The following is a 24,387-nucleotide window of genomic DNA, read 5'->3' as shown; positions in this document are numbered from 1 at the left end:
TGCAGTTCGGAGTTGTTGCTGAGGAGGTTCCTCTGTTCAGCACATACCGTTAAATTGGCATGCAGCCTACGCCTGGGTCCTGAAGCAGGAGACTGCACTGCTTTTTGAAAATGTTACCGCCTTCTCACCGGAGTTACCTCGGACAGCAGGGCAGGCTCGCGTTAATTCACCTTTTGTGCAGTATAACAGGTGAGTCCGGTGTTTTGTACGGCAGTTTCTTTTCATTTGTTGTACTAACGGTACACAGAAGTTTTGTGAGGGAGCCGACCGTGGCGCGCATCATGCAGGGTATTAAGTGCTCAAAACTAGCTACCGCCGTGTGCTTTTAAGTGTGGATCATCTGAAGTGTCAAGTTTGGCAGGTGTAGCAGGTGTCATTTAAGGACCAAAGGAAACTTGGTTACAAGTTCACTGCAACGCTTCGGAGCGGTAGCTAGCCACCGCCAGCAGCGCGGATGATGGTGCGACCCGCGGCTCAAACAGTCTGTGAGAACCGGGGAGCACAGGCGCTGATTATCAGTGATATACATAACGTTACCCGACCTACACTTGGGTCTTTGCACGTTCACTGGCAGCCATATTAGCTCTTGAAACATTTTAACATCGTGCTGTTCCTGTGTCTGCCTTTGCTAAATGTTGATGAACTTATCTGTGTGTCATCAGAGAAGACAATGCTAAATGTCAGCACCTCTCAGGTTGGGATGAGGGTCAGCCACCATGTGCCTGCAGTGCAGCCTGAGCTCATTATGGTTTAATTAAGGGGTGGGAAATTGACTAACTCCACCCTGAAACACGCCAACTTTGTGCCAAGTGCTGCTGCCGTGTTCAAATCCAAAAACTGAGTAGAGGGAGGATACTTCAGTGTAGCTCCAACTCTGTCTTAACTGACCTCATGTCTACTCTCAAGTCAGCACAGTGTGTGAACATGCATGGGTGAATACTGCAATATGTGATAGGATGTGTTACTTACCTCGATAAAAAGAACAAAAACATTTGCTGATGAATAAGAAATGTGTTTTATGCCCGACTGATATGCAACTTTTGGGGCCATTACTGATATTGGGAGTAAAAAGCTGATGTATGCACATTTTTTTGCAATGATCACTCAAATGTGCTTGAGATTAATATATGCAATGGAGGCAGGGTATTTTAGGGTTTATCAAGAAACTTTGTCTTAAATGACGTCAGTGCGCTGACACAGTGAACAACAGGGAATTTAATAATTAGAAATACTTCTGAACATTCTTTTCCGCTTTATGTTCTGATAAAACAACATTTTTTATGTTTGGCCATATCACACAATATATACTGTGCGTCAGTACAATATATCTGTGATAGGCCAATATCAGCCAATAAGATCAGTCGCGGATCGCATTGATCATGGTGAGTTTTCATTATCGGGATAATAGCATTAGGGATAATAGATAGTAGCTCAATAACATACAGTCCTATACATGTTTTTTTTTATTATTATTTATTTTGTATTGTTATAAGGTGGAGTCTACAGTCATTCCAAAATCCTAACCCTCTCACCATGGCTGAAGGCACGTCTTGCCTAGCGTATATCCCACTGAAAATGTTTGATCAGTTGTGTGGAACACTATCCATCAGTGGTGTGAATCTTTGGCAATCTCACAATTTGATTCGATCTCGGGGGATCCGATTCGATTCAGAATCAATTTTTCCTTTCAAAACGATTCTCAATTTAAAATTGATTATCGATTGAATAGAAAAGGGGGCACTATTTTCAGTCATTTGCTCCAGTTTTATGTTTACGAGAATTTACAGTGTCGTGTGAATGGAGCAGAGCAGCGGCGGTAACAAACTTAAACTGCTTAATGTTCGTCTTGCAGAGGTAATTATCCAGTCATTAAATTAAACAAACGTTTGCAACCACTGCCTTGTGTGAAGATGAACTTCAAGATAACTCTAGCGTGTGCGTGCTGTAAATTGTCCAGTTGCTGAACTACCCTAGCACTTTAGTTCCGCCTTTTTCGTTCTGTCAACATCACACCAATAATTAACACCTAGAAAATCGATTTTTGACATTTGTGGATAGATTCTGAATTATCCTAAGAATCGTGATTCTTATGTGAATCTGTATTTTTAATCACCCCTACTATCCGGTCCAAATGAAAGAACAACAGGGGAATGTAGCGGCCATCCATAGAATCGGCCTGAGTGTGGTCTCCAGCTTGCGAACCAGCACCTCCTACTTACTTATTATCTCCGTGACCGCAATCCAGCTCTGTTAGCCAAACTGTGTTTTTACAAAAAACAGTGTTCAGTGAAAAAAGGTGTGTCCTGTTTGTGATGCAATAAAAATAGCTGTTTCTCTCAAAATTTAGTTAGAGTGGTAAGGTAAAGGTTAGGTAAAGCAATTCGTGTATGTTATGTGATAATGTCACACCAAATTCAAACGAACTGTGCTTCTGGACAATCAACACATGGTTGTCCAAGGACCCCCAGCTATTCTCACTATAATCCATCCATAAGACAGAATGACAGAGGTTGACTGTTTTAGTCATGGATTTCATACACTATGTAATAAAACATCTAACAGCAAAATTCTTATCAGATGGGGAACCCTGGGACAAAATCTTATTAAAAAGTCTAATTTGTGTCAGTTGATGTGAAAAGGTTTGAGAACCACGGGCCTAATGTCTGCATAGTGAACCCTCGCTGACTCACCAGGTCTGTCCACCACACTGATTCTCTCACCATATTTCTCTTGCTTTATCTGAAGGTAGGGGAAAAAAACCCTGATATGTTGACTGAACAGCTTTTGGTGAAATACAGTTAAATGCAACACCAGTCTCCAGTCTTACAACTCAACTCTTATTCCATTTTACAAACGGTCGGCATTTATTGCAGGGCTATGTTATTGGATGATATTGCATTGCAAAAGGTAGCTCAGTCAGTCAGTAGCTCTATCCATTACTCAGTGAAAAAGAAGCAGTTGTATTGCACATGCCTCTTGACAGTGTACAGAGAAGAGAAACTCTCAGCTACTTCAGTCGGGCTGAACCCATAAACAGATCTGTAACTCTTTTGTTAAAGACTCGACTTGACCCAGAGACCTTTTTAGCACATTATTAAAGTGCTGCATTATGTTCTGTCATGTTCTTACCTGGATCCCAAAGTGCATTCCTGAAAGGACTGTTTATTTCCCTCGGAGAGTTCAGGTTAAGGAGCAGAGACAGGTGCCCATTTATCTAGCTTCAGTTTAAGTCTGCTGTACATTTCAATGAGCAGTTTGACCTTGTGCCTTTTTTTGAATGCAAAATAGATGCACACACCCTCACAGCTAATAATGTCTAGGTCTTAAAGGGGAACAAGCCCAGTTTTCACAAGATTTAATGCTTCCTACTTAGATGCACTGTGTTTCATTAAGGCTCCATTAATCTTATTTCTGGCCACTAGGGCTGACAGATATAGAGCCACACAAATGAGCTTCAGCTTTTAAAGTTATCATGTTAGCCAACAATTTCCTGCTTGCACATCCAGCACACATAAAGCAGCGGCAGTATTTATTCGGATGTCACATAGGGGTTGATGAGAATGGCTCAGATTAAACCACATAAAAATATACATATCATAAAAACATAAAGAATCAACTAGCACTGTCTGAAAAGCTGCAGTTAATCCTCCACCACATTGGCACTATACATGATCTGTTTTACTTCCATAAAATGATTTGAAAGCCAGTTTTATTTGAATATTTTTAGTGTTTAAAAGTTTTAAGACCTGCAGCTTGTATCACGTCAGGTTCTCCTATACCTGTTTGTGACACCACAAGACATCATACAGCTGATTTTGTCCTTTTCTTGTTGTAGAAATGATGAGCATTTCTACACTTTTGCATTACTGCCCTTTGCAGTCAGCTAGAAAAGCGTATTGCGTCACCACAGTGCATGTGCCCCTTTGTGCAGCTCGATCAAGCCAGTTATAAACTGTCTATGTGCAAAAAGTTGATTTGAGGGTCTGATAAGCCACGCTGTCAAACGACCATTCAATCCTAGCCTGTCCTGCCCTGCACAGCTGGCTCTGCCACTTCCACCCTAACACCATCACCATTTATGTTCTGATTTCCACTTTTAACAAGACACACTGCCCTCTGGCAAGACACACATATTAATACACTTGCTGCCACACAAGTGGTGCATGTGAAGGTAATATTGACTAAAGTGAGAACGAGCAGCAGTGAGTCCCCAGGGAGCAATGTGTCCTTGATGCCAGGATATCTATAATCTGTTTTCTTGTATGTGTGTGTGCGTGTGTGTTTGAGAGAATGAGACATTGCGTTGCATTTGCAAACCAAACTGAAAGTGTCTACAGTAGCTTCTCTCTTTGAGGATTGCGAGAACTTAAAGCACAGAAGAAGAGAGAAAACGTTCTTGTGACTATGTCAAGACAGGCTGCATATAAGATCAGATAGACTTTGCCCTTATTCTCATCACTTTTTTATTCTGTGTTGGAGAAAACGAGGGCATGCTTATGTAAGGTTGTCGTCGTGTCACCAATAAAAATTTAATATGGTCGCTATACCTCCTCCGTTACATATTCAGTGCAGGAAAAATGCTGCTTTCTTGCTCTTACTCTGCTCTTATTCCTGCTATCTGGCCTCATCCTGACAAATATAGCAAGTTGTAAAATTTTGTTTTCTACTTGAGGCAGAGGATCACTTACAGTATATTGTACAGTTGTCGCTGTCTGGAGTCTAATATGGCATTTCACATATTTTATACCAATCATATATATATATACATATACATATACATATACATATACATATATATATATATATACATATATATATATATATATATATATATATATATATATATATATATATATATATATATATATATATATATATATATATATATATATATATATATATATATATATATATATATATATATATATATATAATTTTTTTTTTTTTAATTAAGTTTCAGAGCAAATGCTTTGCATTGTGGGTACATCCTGGAAGTTTGAATCTTATACTATGTTTCCACTTGTGTGAGGAAACGCTGCAGAAGTGCCTGTTAAGTACCTTGCCGTGGGGCATTACTGGTGACATGCACAGTATGGGCAATTAAGTACCAGTTTATTTAAGTGTTGTCAGCTCTCCGCCTCCTTACTTAATCACCTGACTTAATCGCTTTTATGCTGGATACTCACTAATTCACATTGACAACTGAATAACTAAAGCAAATATCTGCTTGGGTCAATCCCTTTGATATTGCCTAAAACTTTGGAATGGGTATCAGCAGTAGGCCTTTTGAGGGGGGATGCTATCCCCCTTGTTTGCAAAATCACCTCCCTCATTGACCTGTTATGTCTCTCCATCCCCCCTGAGATCACTAAAAGGCAGACCATTGTCCGGGTCTGGACCCAGATGCCATCCTGTCCAGACCTACACCCATAACCGATAAATTCTAAGAATTATTGCATTTAATCGACATAGCTTTTCTAGCCTTTACAGCACTAGCGGCCCAGGAAACTCGGAACCAATTGCATGTGATACTCCTCAGCCAATCAAATCTGTGTATCGCGTTAAGCACTGTGATTTGAGTCAGACAGATATACAGACAACAGTTGGAGATAATAGACAGTGAAAACAGAGCTTTTAATCAAGAATGGACTCAAAATCAGTGTGACTCATATCTGAGACCGTGGTCATTTGTAAAAGCAACAATGTGAAGTGGCACTACAAGACAGCAAACGGCATGTTTTAAACAAATACACCCACTGAAATCTGAACTGAGGGCACCAGTGAAATATTTTAATAGGCACTGAATCACTAAAGCTTGAGGTTAAAATTTTCTCAAGCTGGACCTTTTTGGAGTTGATTGGAATCGGGGAAAGAAAAATGGTATTGGAACGTCCCAATTCTCTATTCAGAGCAGTGTCGCTCGTCCTTGGTGGAAGTAGAGAAGCCTCCTTTTCTTTTAGCGTGGCTTTTTAACTGGTGGCTCATTCAGACAGTCCATCCAGTCTGCCGAGGATATGTTTGGACAGTGTATATTTTGGTTGTCAAAACTATAAATGGGCGAACACCACTGACCAGATGTGTTATCTCAATTATGTTGTAAATTCAAAGTTAACATCTTCCTGCCCTGACCCTCTAGTACAGTGCAATCTCTCCATGATATGCACCATGTGTTTGCCTTCCATATAAGTGAGTGAATTGTATATTACATATTGTAAGCTGACCGTGCGCTGGGGGAAAAGAATACACATACAAACGCACTTTTGATCAATCATTTAAAGTAGATCCAGACTGCTCCAGCACCACAAAGTGGTGTAGCCTCGTCTCAGTTTGGTCTGACAGAGAGACTTGCTCTGATGGCTGCTAGCACTTCTCTGCAAGCAACTAAGCAGGAATGATGAACTCCCAGTGACATGTAAGAGAAAACTGTGTTGTTTTATAGTGCAGACAATGACTAATTCATGTGAACAAAGACTTTGAAGAAACGTATTAAAGAGAAACAAGAGTTTGGATATCATTTGGCAGCAGAATCAGGGTTTTTTTTTTTTTTTTGACCCAAATTGTTTTTCTAACCCAGATTTCTTACTCCGATATCATCTAATTCATGTTCAATGTTTCAATCTGTCATAAAAAGAGTAATTCTTCCTGTATGTCTTTCAGCCGAGGGTACTTTAGTGGAAATGAAAGTGGTGATTGCTTAGCAAACTGTATCGTCATATGGATTAAAGTATAGCTTGACATTTGCTTGACAAACAATTGTCAGGTGCCATTATATAAATTGAAACGGTTTTTGCTTGCTGCTAACTTCTCACACTCACCAAGATCTCTTCCTTACATGATTTCAATGGAAGCGATGGAGGATGAAATCCACAGTCTGTGCAAAAACACATGCCAAAGTTTATTTGAAGCTAATATTAGAATTAAACAGTCCACGTTAGCCAAATCAAGTGGACATCATCCAAAGTTGCAGTCTTTTCATTACAGTATTTCCTCTTTGTGTTTCCACGGTGACACTGTGAGATTGGCCAGTGACACTGTGAAACACAAAGAGGGAATTCTGCACTAGAAGACTGAGACTTTAGATAATATTCACATGATTTGACTAACTCAGATGTTGAACTCTCATATTTGCATATTACGGTTTTATGTACCAAACGAGGACTGTGGATTACAGAATGGATTACATATTGATCACATACATACAATATATACATATTGACCAGTTTGAAGAGCAAACAAAAACTAATCTGCGCCTGATTTTTGTTTTCAGACATAAATGTAAACATCCTTTTAATACAGAGTAGCCACATGGGCTAGGTTGGGTAAATGTTGAACTTGATGCCGAGTTTTTGTTATGAGTCGATTATTTTAACTTTTTTACAAATCCATATATAGCATATCTTTTTTGTCTGTGTGCCTGCATGTACTTCGTGAATTGAAACCAATGCATATCCCTAAATAGCACATAAATTCAGAAAGGGTGCTTCCACAGCTGAACATCTCCTCACTGATATTTGCTGCCCTTTCTCTGTATGAGCAACACGATGACTCATGATACCTACTCTACAAAAAATGTGCCACCAAGATTTGATATCCACAACTGAACATTTGGCACATATTTATTTATACCTCCATCTGGGCAAACATATAAAAAGTGTTGAAAGTTTGCATTGGCGATGATTAAATTCCTCAAGTGGATTGTTACATATTGTCAATATTACAGTACAATATAATCTATTCTCCAATTTGACAAATGAGTCACACTATAATTAAGCTGTCACACTAATCAGGTTTTTGTTTTTTTAATTATGTGGAATCCCAAATAACTAACTGCAAAATGAATCTCTGAACCTATAACATGAAAATTAAACATTAGTGAAAAATAGAAACACTGTCATATAAGTGGAGTGTTCTCACTGATTTAACCATTTATCTAATGGCAGGGAAACGACAGATACGGAAATAGACATTTTGTACTTTAGGTGTTGGGGAAACTTCTGCAGTTCTAATATTTGAGGACATGGCCTTTTCAAGGGAGACTGGCCAGAGAAAGAGCGGCTTTTGGCAAAACAACAATGGAATATTTGCAGTCAGTTGCCAAGCAGCGCAGCAGGTTTTGATTTATGATGATGTCTTCCTGCTGGCAGCTTGTTGCAATTAGTGATCTGGTTAAAGGGGCTTTGGCAGTCTCGCAGTGTTATATTGTCTTTTCTAAATAAGTAATGTAATTCTCTGTTTTTTTGTTTAACAAAATCGTGGTTTTCCATTTCCTCTCACTTTTGTTTCATACGTGACTTTGCTCTCGCCTCTCCTCACTCTCAGCCCTCTTTTTTCTTCTCTCAGCGATGATGTCATCCTCGTGTTAGCATATCTCTTCCCTTCGTCTCAGTCTGTTCTCTTCACATCCCTTTGACTCCCCTTAATACGACGTTGAGCTCTCTGCTTTTGAGACATGCCACATTTCTGACAAGTGCAGGTGACAGAGTGCACGGGTCGGTTATATTTGGACGAAGGACGTACAGACAGCCTGCTTTTAATTCTTGAATTCAGGTCAGGAGGAGGAAAGCTATAGAGACAAAACAACTTCATCAATGGAGCACTCAGTCACACACTCAGCTGTGTTTCATTTGTTGAAAAACCCAACGCCGGCTGTGGTGGTATCAAGCTTGGATTCCAGTCTGATACTCACAGATGTCCGATGGTACTGAACTTGTATAGATATTCCCTTTTTTTTTTTTTTTTTTACGACTGACGTCAGAGGTAACACCAAAAATACTCCACACTCACTGACGCAATCATGGTGCTCTTCATTTGTTGCTCAGCATTAGATTGATGACTGTATTTCTTTACAACCAGAAAACTTAATTGTCTGCAATATTAATTAGGGCTTCAGCAAACAATGTTGTTCTTCATAGATTAATCTGCTCATTATTTTTTGATTCATCATTTGTGAAATGTCAGAAAAAAAGCTTTGACACATGTCTTTAGTCAGAACAGTTCAGAACCTGAAATATTTTCAATTTTAAAATTATATAAAACACAGAAAAGCATCAATCCTAATGTCAATTAATCATTTAGATGATCATTAAAAAATAATCAACATTTTTTTATAATTTATTTATTGATTATGTAAGTTATTAATCAAAAATGCCAAGCATTCACTCATTCATTCCACACAAATGTGAATATACACCTTTTTACATTTTCTATGACAGTAAACTTATTTTGCAAAATATATAAATGATAATGAAATTATTGTTAGTTACAGCTCTTTCTTGGACCAAACAGTGTTCGTCTTTTTGCTTGATTAAACAACTGCAGGTAATCATTTATCAAAATTATTTCCAATTCATTTTCTGTTGACCAACAAATTTTTCCAGCTCTAATACTTTGCTCCATACAAGGAAGAATGTCTGTACTATTGTCATTAAAAGTGGTGGTTTAGGTTTCATAAGTCTTGCAACACATTAAATAAAAGACTAGCAATCCAAATCTAGATTCTCGTTTTTAAAGCTGTCAAGATAATAGCTTAAGATGTTAGTTACTTTAAACAGTACGGTTTATTTATTTTGCCGGGGGTGGTTTTCACACTTTAAAGCATTGGAACTTTATAAGTACAAATTAACAATTATAGTTCAAATTAGGCTAAAAGGATTTTGTGGGCATAATACATTTTTAAAGATGTTTTAACAAGTTGTAAGTGCTTTTAATTTCCAACTGTTTTCATCCTGGTGTTGAATTATTGAAGCCTTTTTTCCAATGAACTTGACTGTATGTGGTTAAAGTGTTGTTTTTGTGTGTGTGTTCGGCAGGTGTGTGGGGCAGTCAGGTGGTTGTGCCTCAGAGGGTGAACGCTGTGTTGGGGAAGAATGTGACATTGGATTGCAGGGTGGAGGTGGGCGCCAACCTTACCCTTACCCAGAGTTCCTGGGAGCGCCGTCTGCCTTCAGGCTCTGTCACAGTGGCTGTCTACAACCCACATTTTGGCATCTCCATCCCTCCAGAGTACAAGCAGCGCTTATACTTCCGCTCGCCCTCCTCTCATGATGCCACCATTGTACTGGAAAACGTGGGCTTTTCTGACGTCGGGATCTATACCTGTAAAGTGGCAACTTTTCCTCTGGGAAACACACAAGCCAGCACTACTGTCAACGTACTTGGTAAGTAAAGTACATGTGCTCTGTGTAAAAACTCTTTTCAAGAAATATGTGTTCTTGTAGGTAATGTGATGTACAGCTGAAGCAATTAATCAGTGAATTTATCAGTTGATACTTTGGCAGTAACCTGAATAACGTAGGAGAGTTGGATGGACAAAATGAGTGAATTGTGATGAGCATTTTCACTGTTTTCTAATATTTTATAGAGAAACTATTCCATTGGGAAAAAAAGTTGTTTTTTTAATAATGAAAATAATCATTAGTTGCAGCCAAAATGTCAAACTGTGAATATATTTTAGAGTGTTTGGGCTGGACAGTATGGTTTAAATCATATTTACAGTATTTATATTAAAAAAAATTATATATATCAAGTAGAGCTGCAGCTAATGATTTTTTGTTACCAATTAATCTGCCGATTAATTTCATGATTTAATTGTTCAGTCAATAAAATGTCAAAAAATGCTCATCACAATTTCCCAGAACCCAAAGTGACATCTTTGAATTGCTTCTTTTGTCCAACCACAGTCCAAAACCGAAAGACTCCTCACCTACTGTCATAAATATAAAAGCAGCAAATCCTGACATTTAAGAAGCTAGAACCAGCAAATGTTTGACATTTCTGCTTGAAAAAGGACTTAAACAATTAATCGATTGGTTTAGTCGATTAGTTGGCAATTTTCTTTCTATCGACAAATCAATGAATTGACTAATCATTGCAGTTCTAACTAATGTGTGCAAATAAGGAAATTGTTTGATGCAACAGATTTCGTCTACTGGTGTGCAATACATCAGACAACACATGTAAAACAAAAAGTTTTTCATTGCAACTTGCATAATGAACATTTTCCACAATCATCAGTGGATTAAAATGGAAAGAGAGGGAACAATGACTTTTACAGCATCAGAGGACTTTGATATTGTCATTGTCTTTTATGTGTTCACGAAAGGACAAACTATGGCATGTACAAATCCTGTGTTTTGAGTTTTGCGGAAGCGATCGCCCTTTTTGTTTGCCTTTGGATCACAGGTTGTCACTGCTGGTACACAAACTCGGTGTGTACTCGCTCAACCCTTTTCCACAGAACAGATCACAGGGATGGCTAGAGCTCATAATAATGGGTTGGATTGGTTTGTAGAAGAATAGCATCAGGGGAGAGAATGCAGTAAAAGTAAACTTTATAAAACTGAAATGTGATATAAACCTTCCAGACCGTGCAATTCACTCAAACGGGTCTTGAAATTCTAATGTTCCAACCTGTTTTCCTCCTTTCTTGTCTTTGCTCACGCCCTGAAACACAGTGGAGCCGAAGGTCTACGTGTCTGCAGGTTCGACTGCACTGATCGATGGTGGCAACGATACTGTGGTGGCCACCTGCATTGCTGAGCGGGCTCGGCCCCCTGCTGAAGTGTCCTGGGAGTCCAACCTGTTTGGCCAGTCAGAAGTGCAGCTGTTTGACGAAGTCAACGGCACAACCAGCACACAAGTGCGCTACCTCTGGCAGCCCACACGTCACATCCAGGGCCACGCACTCACCTGTGTGGTCCGCCACCCAGCGCTGCTGAACGATTTCAGGATCCCCTACCAACTCAATGTGCAGTGTAAGACATCAGTGAAACAACCACTGGCATTAAAAATGTTTTAAGTCATTTAAAGTCAGAATAAACTTGCAGGCCTTAAGTGAGTAGATTAGAGGGTGAAGTAGAGTCTATGAAATGGTTGAAGAGAAGGCTCCAGATGTCAGCTGAGGGGGGGGCAAACATGCATCTATTTACTTTAGAAGAAAGTACAGGAGAACAGTCTTGATACTAAAGTTATTTAACGTCTAACAGCAGTCAGTTTATTATACTTGGCCTTGTCAGTATTGACGTTTGATTTATTTAAAGCACTTCAACAACAATTCACTTTGAAAACAGCTGAATTGACAGAGAGGAAATCAAGGACAGTCCGTGCTTACAGGTATTAATTATGGTAGAAGAAAGGCTGTCCTTGGTGTTGTCTTTGATTTTTTTCTTTTCTTTTCAAAGTCTGTATTTCTTTAGGCTTTTCTATGTCAGTACATGTCCGTGTGTGCCCCTAAACTGTCAAAAGTGAAAATGTTTTCTGTCAGTAAGCCCCCGTAGATGTTCGAGTACATATCTTTACCTTGTGGGGCACTAATGGGTCCCTGCGTACCAGCTACAAATAGACTGCTCGGTGAAAGGGGTAAAATTACCTCCTTGAAAATCTTTTCTGTTTGACAGATACATTTAACTTTTTCCCAACCCACTGTTTTGTGACAGGTGGCCACTGCTAAGAATATTATGCGTATTCAATGTGTGGCACATTAAAAATACAACATGTACTCTGTAGGATAATTAGCTAATATCTGTTAAACCATTTGAAACTGATAGAGGAGATAGATTAGTATAACCTGTTAAAATACTGCCTACAAAAAAAACATGATGGGGTGTGGTGCTGATGATTTGGTTAGAAATTGTGAAAACCATCATGTCATGACTGTGTCTCTGTGCACGGTACTATGTTTTTGATTACCAAACACCTTAGTGCATATTTGGAGGTCACAGGCTTTTATGTCTGTAGGCCATCAGCGTCCTCAGACTTCATCTAACACTACACACAAACTAAGCAAACGGTCATCTTGCATATGTTTGCTGATGTAAAGCCAGTACAATATCAAAGCAGAAATATTTTTAGAAAATGAACATTTACCCTGGTCGAGCACTATTTTCTAATGTTGTTTGTCAGGTTTCTGCTCAGTTTGTAGTGATAGCTAAACAATTTGTTGTATTATTTCTCTGTAGATGCTCCTGATATCTCAGTTGTGGGCTATGATGGAGACTGGTATGTGGGGCGGGAAAATGTTCAAATGACGTGCAAAGCCAACGCAAACCCACCAGCTCATCACTTCAGATGGATCAGGTGTGTGTATCTCTGTATGACATTGTCCTTCTCCTTCCAAAAATCGCCCCAGCAAGCCAAAACACTCATTTTGTAGTTTGAGAAGTCGGATAAGTCAACTTGAAATGCCATTTCTAACAGACTGCTGAAGGCACACTATAAGATTAACAGCTGAAGGGTTCTGTTAGTCACTTCTTAAATGTTTTAAAATATCTTTTACTCATCCGAAACATTAAAGTCACTATTTATTAGATCTTCCACATTAAATGTCACATGCATGATTACATTACAGGATACTTGTTGGAGGTGTGTCTTTCTTAATGTTTGCGTCTCTTGTGCATCATAGATTGGACAGTGAAATGCCAGAAGGGGTGGAAATAATGAACAGCACTTTGCTTTTCCTGCGTCCCCTCCAGCGGAATGACTCGGGAGTTTACAGGTGTGAGGTTGCCAATGACATCAACCTCCGCAGTCGTGATGTGCGCATTCTCATACAAGGTGAGCGGAGTACACACACCGGGACACAGCTGACTCCTATTGCTTGCTCTTCCCCCAGGAAGCACTGTGCGTGCACGCACGTCATAGAGGATATCGGTGCCTCTGACATTGTCCTTCAAGCTGAAATGTGACACTGTATCACTCTCGCTCATTCTGTACGTACTGACAGCATTCACCCATGATACAGTGTGTTGGCACTGATAATATTTGACCCTTTCATTTAGTCTTAATTGCACGCTGATTAGCCTTAATTAACATTAGGTCTCAGATGTTCAAAAGGGGAGTTCCTGGGCCAAACAGCTGCAAATGTTTAAGCCCTCTCTAGACCACAGTGCTCTGCCTCTGCTCTGTCCTCCCGGCTTGGCATCTAAGTGTGTCACGTCTCTCTGTTGTGTATGAGGAGCATGTTCCTCTAGTTTCTCCAAATCTGTCTGTCTGTGGAGGCTCTCGTCCTGAATGAAGTTCTGATTATGATGTGATTTTCTTTTACATCTCTCCCTCTTCCTTTCTGTGTTTCTTTTATTTCTGCATGTGTCATGCAGTGAGAGGCAAAAGCCTGCAGCCTGACTGTGAGATGATGTCCCAGATTCATAAAACATTAACTAGTTCTTTTCAACTCCTATTTATTATTTATCATCCATATTTCATTTTCCTTTGAGAGGACCTGTACGGGCGTGTGCAAGCTTACATGTGTTGGCGTACCCTTGGTTGTGTGTGTTGCTGTGGTTGTGCTCACATGTGTCAGTTCACTGGCTCTGCATGGAGTTGTACAATTCATACACTTAGAGACTTGCAAACCTTTGAGTTCTCGTTTGTCATCTCTCAGATGTGAATCTTTTCCTCACATCTGGCTTGGCACTGAGGTTAAAGTGGCAGAGCAATCTTGCAGCACCATTAAAGCTTTTAGACTCGCATTCTTTCCATTACCGTAGCTCCCTCTGATTATGGCTTTTCTGTTTTCCGGCCATCACCACTAATCCAGTTCATTTTAAGGTTGGTGTTGTAATAGTGCTGTAGTGAAATGGTGGCTCTGCTTCATTATACTTGAAAAAGAAGGGTGCTAAATACATTTTCTCGTCCAATTTATGCATGCAATATACAGTATAAAGTACATTGGTTATGCACTTTTTAAAATTGCTGACACCAACATAGTAGAAATTTAGGGACGATATGTGTTTAAAGTCTCCTGTCACATCAGTAAGTCCCACATTTGGAATGGATCCCATTTCTAATAATTATCCCTCATGCTCAAGTCCCCTCTTGTCCCTCATAACAGAGTTACAAGGGGGAAATGGGACAATCTTTCCAGAGTCTCATACTTCATCAGTTGGCATTTAACCTGACATTTCCAATATGCCATCTTCAGTTGTGGTGATTTTCTATTGCGTTAGCTGGTCAATCCCTGTCTTATCACAATACCATTTGTCCAATGGAGATAGAAAAGCCTGGACGCACGCAATTCATTCACAACTTCATGCTATCAGTCAAGTAATCAAAGACAAAGGAACACTGCGCTTCATTACCTGGCCACTAGTGTTGCTTTATAGGCTAACACTAGTAATCCATGGTCCTGCCCTGCCAGTCTGCACTGATATTAGAGGAGTGGTACGAAGTGCAGCAACTTTGATGGCGTGCGGCACCTGAAATGTAACTAAATTAAATTGGTAGCAAAGGCAAGGAATGCCACATTTCAATTTGTCAAAATGCACGACTGTCTAGCACAAATAAGCATTTCTGTAACAATCTAACATAAGCCAGTGTGAGAAATTAAATAGTTTTGAATTCAGTAATCAATGTACGGTAGAGAACACATCAGGATGTGAGAGGAGGGGAGATTCCCCTTCCCCCGTAGGTTTCAAGGGTCAGAAAGTCACATGCGGGGCAATTCTCTCTGCCTGAGGTGTTTACAGGAAGGTAGATAGGATGACATTTACTGTCCAATAAAAATCAAAGGGTCACTGTCCTGGGAAAGGCATGATCAACACAAACATCAGGGGGTCATTGTTTTGGGAAGAAATGATTAACAACTGTCGTAAAAGTATGTAACCCCTACTCTGTTGTATTTAGTCAGAAACAACAGAAGACTGCAGAGAACACTTTGGGTCTTCTCTCCACGCTGCATGTATTAAGAAGATCTGATTCATCACACTGAGTCTAAAGTTCTTCTGAGAATTAGTAACCCTCTACCTCAACAAGGATAATTTCCCCTTACACCAGCTCACTAGTTAGCAACCAAGACATCAGCAAACTAGTAGTTTTATGCTTGTATTAAAGGTTCCACGTAACCCTCGTTTTGAAATTTGCCTCTGGCAAGGTGTGTATTGGAATTGGGTCTTGCTCTCTATATGTACTAATACTTCAATTTAACATCAACAAATTGTGATAATAACCCATTGGTATTTTTTAAGGCTGCTTTGAAAGTAGTTGAAGTTGGTATCAACAAGCAGTAAAACTACAGCGACGTGGATATTGTGTCCCTACGGTCCTGACCACAAGCCTTCACACCCTTATCGGTGTTTCAGTCACCTACAGTTGTGGCTCTTATTTAAATTTGGATCATCTACTGACTGTCGCTGAAGTCAGGGAGTTTAAGGGAGTTCATACACTGCCAAAAACTCCCCTGCCAACAAAGCAAGAAATTATTAGTCACCTGATCCAAAGCTGCGCTCATCAAGGTGGTGGTTGTTATAAACATCCCCAGCCATTACTCCATTACACTGAAGGAAACACTGAACTGAAATGAAACTAACTGGGTTTAGCAAAGTCATTAACTGAGCCAAATCATCCTAAAATATGGCATGTCAGCAACCTGTTAAGGTTTTTCTTCTTTTTTGTGCACTCTTAGTGAGTTACCTTTGGTAGTTGCACCCCAATCCATTCAGTCAAGTTCTTCGAATGCCAATGCAGAACAACAAACTGTCCAAAACAGTCTATAAAAGAATTGCACTAACTTTTTGGATATTATTGAACGAATAACAACATGGCCTGCTTTGTCCAAATAATACATATATATTTGTGTTTAAAGATTTAAGTGAATATTTGCATGTTGGGATTATATCTTATGGTGACAAGAAATCTTGCCGAGGATGTTGTGCCGTTTCATGTAATCATATGATGCTCTTTAATTTAATCGAAGCACTGCTCAGACCCTGCTGGAAACACACTTTCTCATTTTTCCATCATCTAATATGTCAGATTTTTCAGCCAATTATACCATATACTAGATTCTTATGTTGTACTTCCCATCATTGTTTAATACTTAAAGACTTCACCCACGAGCTCTGAAGAACCGGCAGTGCAAACTTCCATAGTTTCGTTTGTGTGGTAGTTTAGTTGATGTATTTGTCAACCTATCCCTACTTGATGTAGTTGACATTCTCTGCTTCTCTGTCTGTCCATCTCTCCCCTCCACCCTCTACTTCCCTCTCACACTCCTTCCTTCCCTCCATTAGATCCTCCCACCATGCCTTCCACCATTACTGCTCCTGTCCTAACTGGCTCTGCCTCCTCCACCTTAGTGGATGAAAAGGGGCATGTGCTCCTCAGCTCCCCCACTCTTGAAGCCCTACCTGAGAGTAATCTCGGCTCCATAGTGGGTGGGGCTGTGGGCGGGGCCTTGTTCCTGCTCCTGCTGCTGTCTCTGGTTGGCGTTTTTTACCTACGGAAGCAGCAGACCTTCCACGGGAACTACTACACCAAGCAGTACCTGGGCCCCAATGACCTCCAGAAAGCCCCCACGCAGCACGAGCTCCACCCTACCAAAGCAGGCAGCAGCTCCAAGCATCGGGACCACGACCGAGAAGAGTGGGGCGACCGCCAGCTCAAGCAGGAGCGTGACCGTCGTCACCATAGCAACTACAATGGAGAGGAGTATCCCTCTAATGGCTACACCAGGGCGATGAGGGAGAGCAGTCAACACAGCCATCAGCAGAGTCCCCACCACCAACGTGAACACACACAGTATTCTAGTCCACGGCAGCCCCGATGTGCCAGATACCCTCAGTCACCTAAACTACAGGGAAACGGCTCCCCCTACATGTCAGATGACTGCTACGATAGCGGGCCCGAGGGGGACTATGTCTCTCACACAGACGGCTCTGTCATCTCGCGTAGGGAGTGGTACGTTTGACAAGCTACCTGGTCCTGCAGAAGCAGACGTATGACAGAAACCTGAAATTTTCATTTATTAAATTAGGGAGAAAAAAACACATAATCTCTCTTCTGTACGCACATGCACACCTCTACTAATCTCAGTTCTGTAGTTCCCTTGTTTTGTCCAAGCGTCCTGGTTGACACTTGAGATGAAACGTTTATGTTGTTGATGTGGACAGACTGTGGACTGCACAGCCACTTTGACAGTCTACATGCTGACAGAAGAGGGTGTGTCACTAGTTTGTGTGTGTAGAGACTAACTAAGGATCATGATGTATGTGCTGTCTCTGCCTTACTACATGGACTGCCAGTTTATTTAGCATTACTGATGTCTTTCAGTTGAGTGGAAACCCTGGGGGTTCAGATCACCTGTGGTTGTTGTAAAAGAAAGGGTTTTTTGTTTTCTACAAAATCAGCCTTCTCAGGCTATGTGGCACTTGCTTATTTCTATGTGTAGATATTGCTTACGCTGATTTTGTTTAAAAGAGCTCTGACTCTGAATATGACTGAAAGTAAAGCCATGAAAATCAGATGGTCAGAGGCCTTTTTTCCAAAACTCAGTAGGACACAGCAGAGGCATACAGGCTAATTAAAAAAAGAAAAGACCTCACAGAGAAACAGAATTCCTGGTGACACACACTGATCCATGGTCAAAAAACTTATTGCACTGCCTTTTGCAAAACTTTATAATATACGACCACATAATTTGTATTCTACTAAAGTGTCTACCCTTTATGTAACTTGCAATGATGGGAGACTTGAGAGCTCGAGGACTTGACCACTGATGTCCCAGCAATGTCCCTTTTAAAACTGATGGCCTAGAGTGGGAACCTTAAGAGCATTTCTACTATATGTCCTCAGCTCATCTTTTATCCCCACGAGGGAGGGATGGAGAGAGGACGAGCAGGGAGGCCTGCACAGAGGAGGCACAGTCCGCTGTAACAACAGGCTGGGTTTATCAAACAGTCTAGCCTTGATATGCAAACGTGCTACAAAATCCTCTGAGTTTAAATGCGCTGGAATACTTCTGTTTAATCCTTGAACATTTGTGTGACTTCTTGATTTTGAGTTTCAGATTAGTTGTCATTTTCAGTGAACCACAAACGCATCCTCCAGATTTTAAATGGATGTGTTTGAGAATTTGCACTCTGGCACCAAACCAGGGCTCTTGAAAGTTCAAGAGAGCCGTCAGCAGGGGCATTGTTCAAAGCAGGCTACAGTATGGCAGCCACCATACGCTGGCCTCTTAGTCACAAAGTATTTTGTTACACAAAGAAGTCATTCAAGAGGGCAACCAGTACACAAATAATCACGGATGGACTCATTTCACTGCTCTCAGTAATCTGTAGAAACAAGACAGGACTGTGTCACAACTATAATCTGAGGCATTAATAGGCTTATTGTCACTTATCCATGTGTTCAACTGCACGCTCTAATCATGTTCACTAATTATTTTTTTTCTTTTAATATAGCATTTATTATTACTACCAGTACTACCACAGTAAAATATACATTATGTGATGGATGTGCTGTCACCTGTGGTTATCAAAACCTGCACTCAGCTTCTTATCTTCAGCTCACCAGAGGGGACAGAGTATTTTGATCATTAAATCTTTCACTCATAATTATCCTTTGAATAGTTATAAAATAATACACCCTCTTCTGGCTTTACAATCAGATCTGTATTCATTTGTTAACCGCGACATTTTATTGCTAATCAAGATCAATCAAGAACTTGACAGAAAACACACAGAACTGTGATAGAAGTGAGGAGAAATTTATTTTATTACGGTTTAAAGATAAATGTTTGGTTTTTTTATGTGATCAGGTACTCAAAAAGATTTGTTTTTTGACACATGCACTTATTTACCAGGCAGCATGGAGGAGATCCAACAGTTTCTTCCATGTCCACTAGTGTTGTGAATACATGCCAACGTTAGTAGTACGGTCACCTATTCAATATTTGCTGCCAGATGCCAAATATTTGTTTAACCTGTATGTATAAATATGATGACAGTGTCTCACGTTAAGTATTGCTGACTAGCTAACAACTGATTATAAGCTTATATAAATTAATTAACGTATCACTGTTGTATACAGGGTCTTGTAGCCTGAAATAGAAGTGAAAAGATGCTTTAGGCCACTTTAATATTACAGTCGTCAAAATGGGAATTAGTTATATTGTTATGAGCCCTCGCTAATTATTTGTCAGGGTGTGAATTTTGTGCAGTGAATAGGCTGCAGTGAGATTTGATAATGTGCCACTGTAACTTGCAGGCAGAGAATATGTCCCCTATACTGCAATTCATGTAGTTTCATCCGTGCGTTCAGCGCTGTGCAGAACCCTAGAAGTCATTTATCATCATAGACAGAAGCGTCCCTTTCCAATAACTACCTGAAGTTTCAGTTCACTCCAATTACATGAAAATAACGCCTCACACAACACTAGTGGTGTACATAAAGTTTTGGTTTAATGCACCCTGGTTTTGAGATTGTAACACTTAATAAGTAGGAAAATAAATTGCAAATTTATAGTTAATTTAACTAATAATTATTTAGTTAATTACTAGTTATTTGGCTCTTAACAATGAAATGCTTTGTAAACATTTATTAAACAATTGTAAAGGTTTATAAACATCAGTTGCAACATTATAATAGCCAACCGAATAATGTTTATAGATGAAATGCTCAGTATTTATTAACCATTTGCAAAGTATTATAACCCTCTATTGCAACTTAATAAACAGTTGCTTAACAAATGGTTTATAAAGCATTTCATAGTTAACAGTTAAATAACTAAAGTGACTATAAATTGACCATTTAATAAAGGTGCAATAGGTAAGAATTGATCACCTGTCAAAGGTCACTCCAAACGGACAGGGGGCAGCATATTACCAGAGTAACTGCTTACTCCTGCTTCTCTTTACTCTTTGGCTGCAGCTACTAGTGGCTATTAGCTAGCTAGTCAAAAACTGGCGCTCTGGGATGGCGACTCGCCCTACAATCCCAAAGTGGCGGTATTTGATGAGTTGGGAATGAAACTCAAAAATCCATTTTGTTACAAAGTGGAATTATGAGACAGGACAGGTTGGGCTGGCTGGTGATCAACTAGTTTAGTTCTTACATATTGCACCCATTTAAATATGGTTTATATAAAGTGTTGCACCTTTTCTAAAATATTATTTCTTTGGTAGAATATAGTTCCAGCGATGAAACTTTTACAGTGTGGATCACCCAGAGTAATGACAACAATGTTTCTGTAAAATTGACCTCCATAAACAACCTTTATTCTAATGGGATCGGGGTTGAAATCTGAGAGACGGATATCTCAAAACCTGGGTTAATAAATCCAAAACTGCATCTGCATTGTTAGATACCACTACATAAAAGTGAGAATATGTTCTATGTAATTTGCGTGAGCTGACCCTTTTAATGTGAGTGTCCTAAATGAAGTGTACAATTGGTCATTTCTCAACCAAAAAAACCCTCATTTAGACAGCTGACTTAAAAGTAAGGATTGTGTCTTGTTCTGACACCTATTTATTCCGCCTTTCTGGTCACTTTTACATAAAAGCGGAGAATAACAGGAAGCAGCAGCCTAACCCTCTTCGTGTGTTTGCTTCTATGCACTAAGACGGAAATTCCACTAATCAATATACTATTTTTGCTTGACTTGTCAATTTGCATCCCTGCACCCGGATTAATGAAGTTCTTTTGTACTGTGACATTTTTTGTATAGAGGTCGGTCATCAGTGTCTTTACCTTGAGAAATGTCCTTCACTTTGGGTTGAGAAATACAACTAGTGCCTTAGATACCTAGAAGAAGAAATTTAAGTGTTGTGTTTATTTACTTATGGATGTAAGTTTTGTTGCTCTGAGATTTATTTGTTGCCCATTTGTTTTTATTTTCTCTGCATACTGTGTGTTAGGAGGATTCCGTAGTGCCATATTTACTTTTCTGCCCATGTCACAAAGACGGTTAATATCGCAGTATATTTGCAAACCAAGAGGCATTAAAACACACACAAAACAAACAAAGCTTGAATGAATTTTGATGTAAAATGAGTTTCACAAGTATCTGTCAGGGGTTTTCTGTAGAATCACTGTTGCTCGAAGGAGTGAAGAATGAACTTCAGTCACACATTGTCAATGAAAAGCACCTTGTGGTCATGTTTGTTTTTGTATATACTGAAGAAAATGTAAGTTTCTGGGAGGGGAAAAAAAATATTTATGTCTGTGACAACAGTGGAGCATTATTTTGTCAATCTTTTTGAGATACTTTAGTTCAATAAAGCACCTTAGCACCTGTGAGTTATTTTCTCTGGAGGTTTTTTAAGCTTGCCATTACTCAGACTGCTCAGTCTCTGCTCTTCTTTGTGCTTCTATAAATGACATCATCTCTAGCTCCCTAATGCTGCATACACCCCCACCCCCCTCCCCCCCAATCCAGTGCGCACATGTGGGACGCCGCACATGATGTAATTCATGCCTCCTCACTTCCACCTCATCTTCGTTACTCTTTAGTTTCCAAGAATGTTGTAATAGTGTTCCTCTCCACTGGTATTTCTATAGTCTGGGGGGACATCCAGCACTTCCTCTGCTCTCTCTGCGCCCTCTTCTCCTAGTTTGCTTTGTTTGTCAGGACAGAAAGGCCCTCGCTCTCCCCTACAGCACGTCTCCTTTGTGAATCTTTCCCCCCCCCCCTCGTGTCTTTCTCCCACTGTCTACCAGCTGGTAAAATTAAACGCTGAGTGTTTATGTCTGGCCCAAAGTCCCCACTCTCCAGCCCATTGACTGTCCCCATGGCAACAAGCTCATCTGATGGAGGCTGTCTTCCTATGAGCTCTACCTGGCCACAGAAAGCTGAGGGAGAGAGGGATGCAGGGGGAGCTGCTGAGAGTTTAACTGTGCTGCTGTGAAAGGCGGAGCAGAAACAGAGAATTAGCTACTGGAATTGAAAATGGCCCATTACGCCCCGCTGGCTGGCTGAACTACAGAGAGCTCCTCTGGCTATAAGGACGCATCATGCTGATGTGACCTTGACACTGTTTAGCTTGCACTCCGGGTCCTCAAGACACATTTCCTCTAAAAGTCTTAATTTCAGCTGACCTTTGTGTCTTCCATAGATCTTATCATGGTCACAGTCTTTCTGACCTTGAAACGGGGCATGCTCGGTCTGTAAATACATGGTGGAGCTCACAAGAGTGAGGCAGCTCAGTGGTTGTAATGATGTAAGCCAGTGATGCTCTTGTAGAAGATCAGTGGGTTTGCTTTCTCGACACAACAGTTTCCAAGGATACTTTTCACAACACACAAAGGAGTGAGCAAACGTCTCAGGCAGCACAGAGTGATGCAGCGCTGTGTAAGAGACTCTGAGCAGAGGTGGGATCAAATTGTCACCATCATTGAGCTGAAAATATTGAAATAGATGTCTGAGAGGAAAATGACAGACCCTTGACCGCTCTAACCTCCCCCCCCCCCCCCCCCCCCCCCCCCGTTATTACACCAGCATCTGCTCCCTGTGGGGGCTGTTGTCTGGGCAATAGCATGACCCTTGACCCCACTGTTGAGGGGGTGGTGGGGTTTGTCTTGCCGTCACAGACTCCCCTCACTTCTCCTCGTGCCACAGAGGTCTGCTGTATTTAATTCATGATGAGCCCGTCTTCCGTGATGACCCTTGCTGAGCATCAGCATGTACTTTTCCTGGCTGTGCAGTCACGATGTGTGTTTGTGATAAAGTGCTGAAGTCGGGGAGACAGAGAGAGCCATGCACTGGAGCCAGATCCCAGTTTGGGGACAGTTGATCCACCACTAATCCAAGCCCCTTAAGAATGGATGATATTTGGACCAATGACATGTTTAACTGGGAGGAAAAACATCAGAACAGAACATGCAAAATATGCATATATTAATGCCAAATAATATTTAATAAACACATCAAGTTTACTCATATAAATAAACTTTAAGATGCTCTATGCATTGTAGATTTAAAGCAGTCTCATCCCTCGTCACATTATTAATGTCTGTGGAAATGTCTGTCAGCAGGCATTAAAGCAGGCAGCATGATGAACTGCTTCTTTTTTTAAAGGCGTTTTGATCAAATCAAGAGGCTCTTGTCATAGTTCAGCCACCATCAAAGGTAATCGAACGGTTATTAACTGGTAGAGGACAGCATGAAGGGAGAAGAGCGGAGCGGGGGAGGGGAGAAGGAGGAAGAAGTGGCTTTCAGGGGCGAGCTCAGAGGTCCAGGCTCGTCCAATCTGCATCATAATTGAACTGTTATTTAGGATTCTCATCTCAGCACATTATTGATTTTTTTTCCTCCACCTCAGCAGCTAAATCAACTGGAATTGACCATCACACACGTTTTTTTTCCACCCCTGCTGTCACCTTTTGTCCTCCAGTTCCTTCAGTGTCCCGCAATCGCAGTTTTACACATTACTGCTGATTGGCCCAAAGCCCACTGTTCTGTGAGTTTAATTCATCTTAATCACAATTAATCCTAATCCCCTCAGTGGACAACATGGAGCGCATGCAAGCATATGGTCAAACAAAGCTAATTCAGCCGACATTACAACAGCATCTAGAACTCGACAGACAAAAGACGGAGGACGGACGATACAGAGACATGGACTGATGGAGGGAGGTGAAGATATAAAGTGACTGATGAGTGACTAAAAGAGT

At 40.4% G+C, this 24,387-nt stretch overlaps 1 protein-coding gene across 1 annotated transcript; it reads left to right on the top strand.

Moving 5' to 3' along the window:
- The first annotated feature begins 35 nt into the window (after positions 1-35).
- On the top strand, positions 36-18,233 carry nectin3b (nectin cell adhesion molecule 3b). Its single transcript, XM_073478858.1, has 6 exons — positions 36-189; positions 9,810-10,157; positions 11,454-11,753; positions 12,957-13,074; positions 13,400-13,551; positions 17,004-18,233. Exons 1-6 carry the CDS (start codon positions 111-113, stop codon positions 17,678-17,680), a joined length of 1,674 nt encoding a protein of 557 aa, XP_073334959.1. The 5' UTR covers positions 36-110; the 3' UTR covers positions 17,681-18,233.
- Positions 18,234-24,387: the final 6,154 nt, after the last annotated feature.

Source organism: Pagrus major, chromosome 13, assembly GCF_040436345.1.
Source record: "Pagrus major chromosome 13, Pma_NU_1.0".
Classification (NCBI taxonomy): Eukaryota; Metazoa; Chordata; class Actinopteri; order Spariformes; family Sparidae; genus Pagrus; species Pagrus major.
Note: the sequence above shows the minus strand (reverse complement) of the source record. Positions and strands in the feature narration are given on the sequence as shown.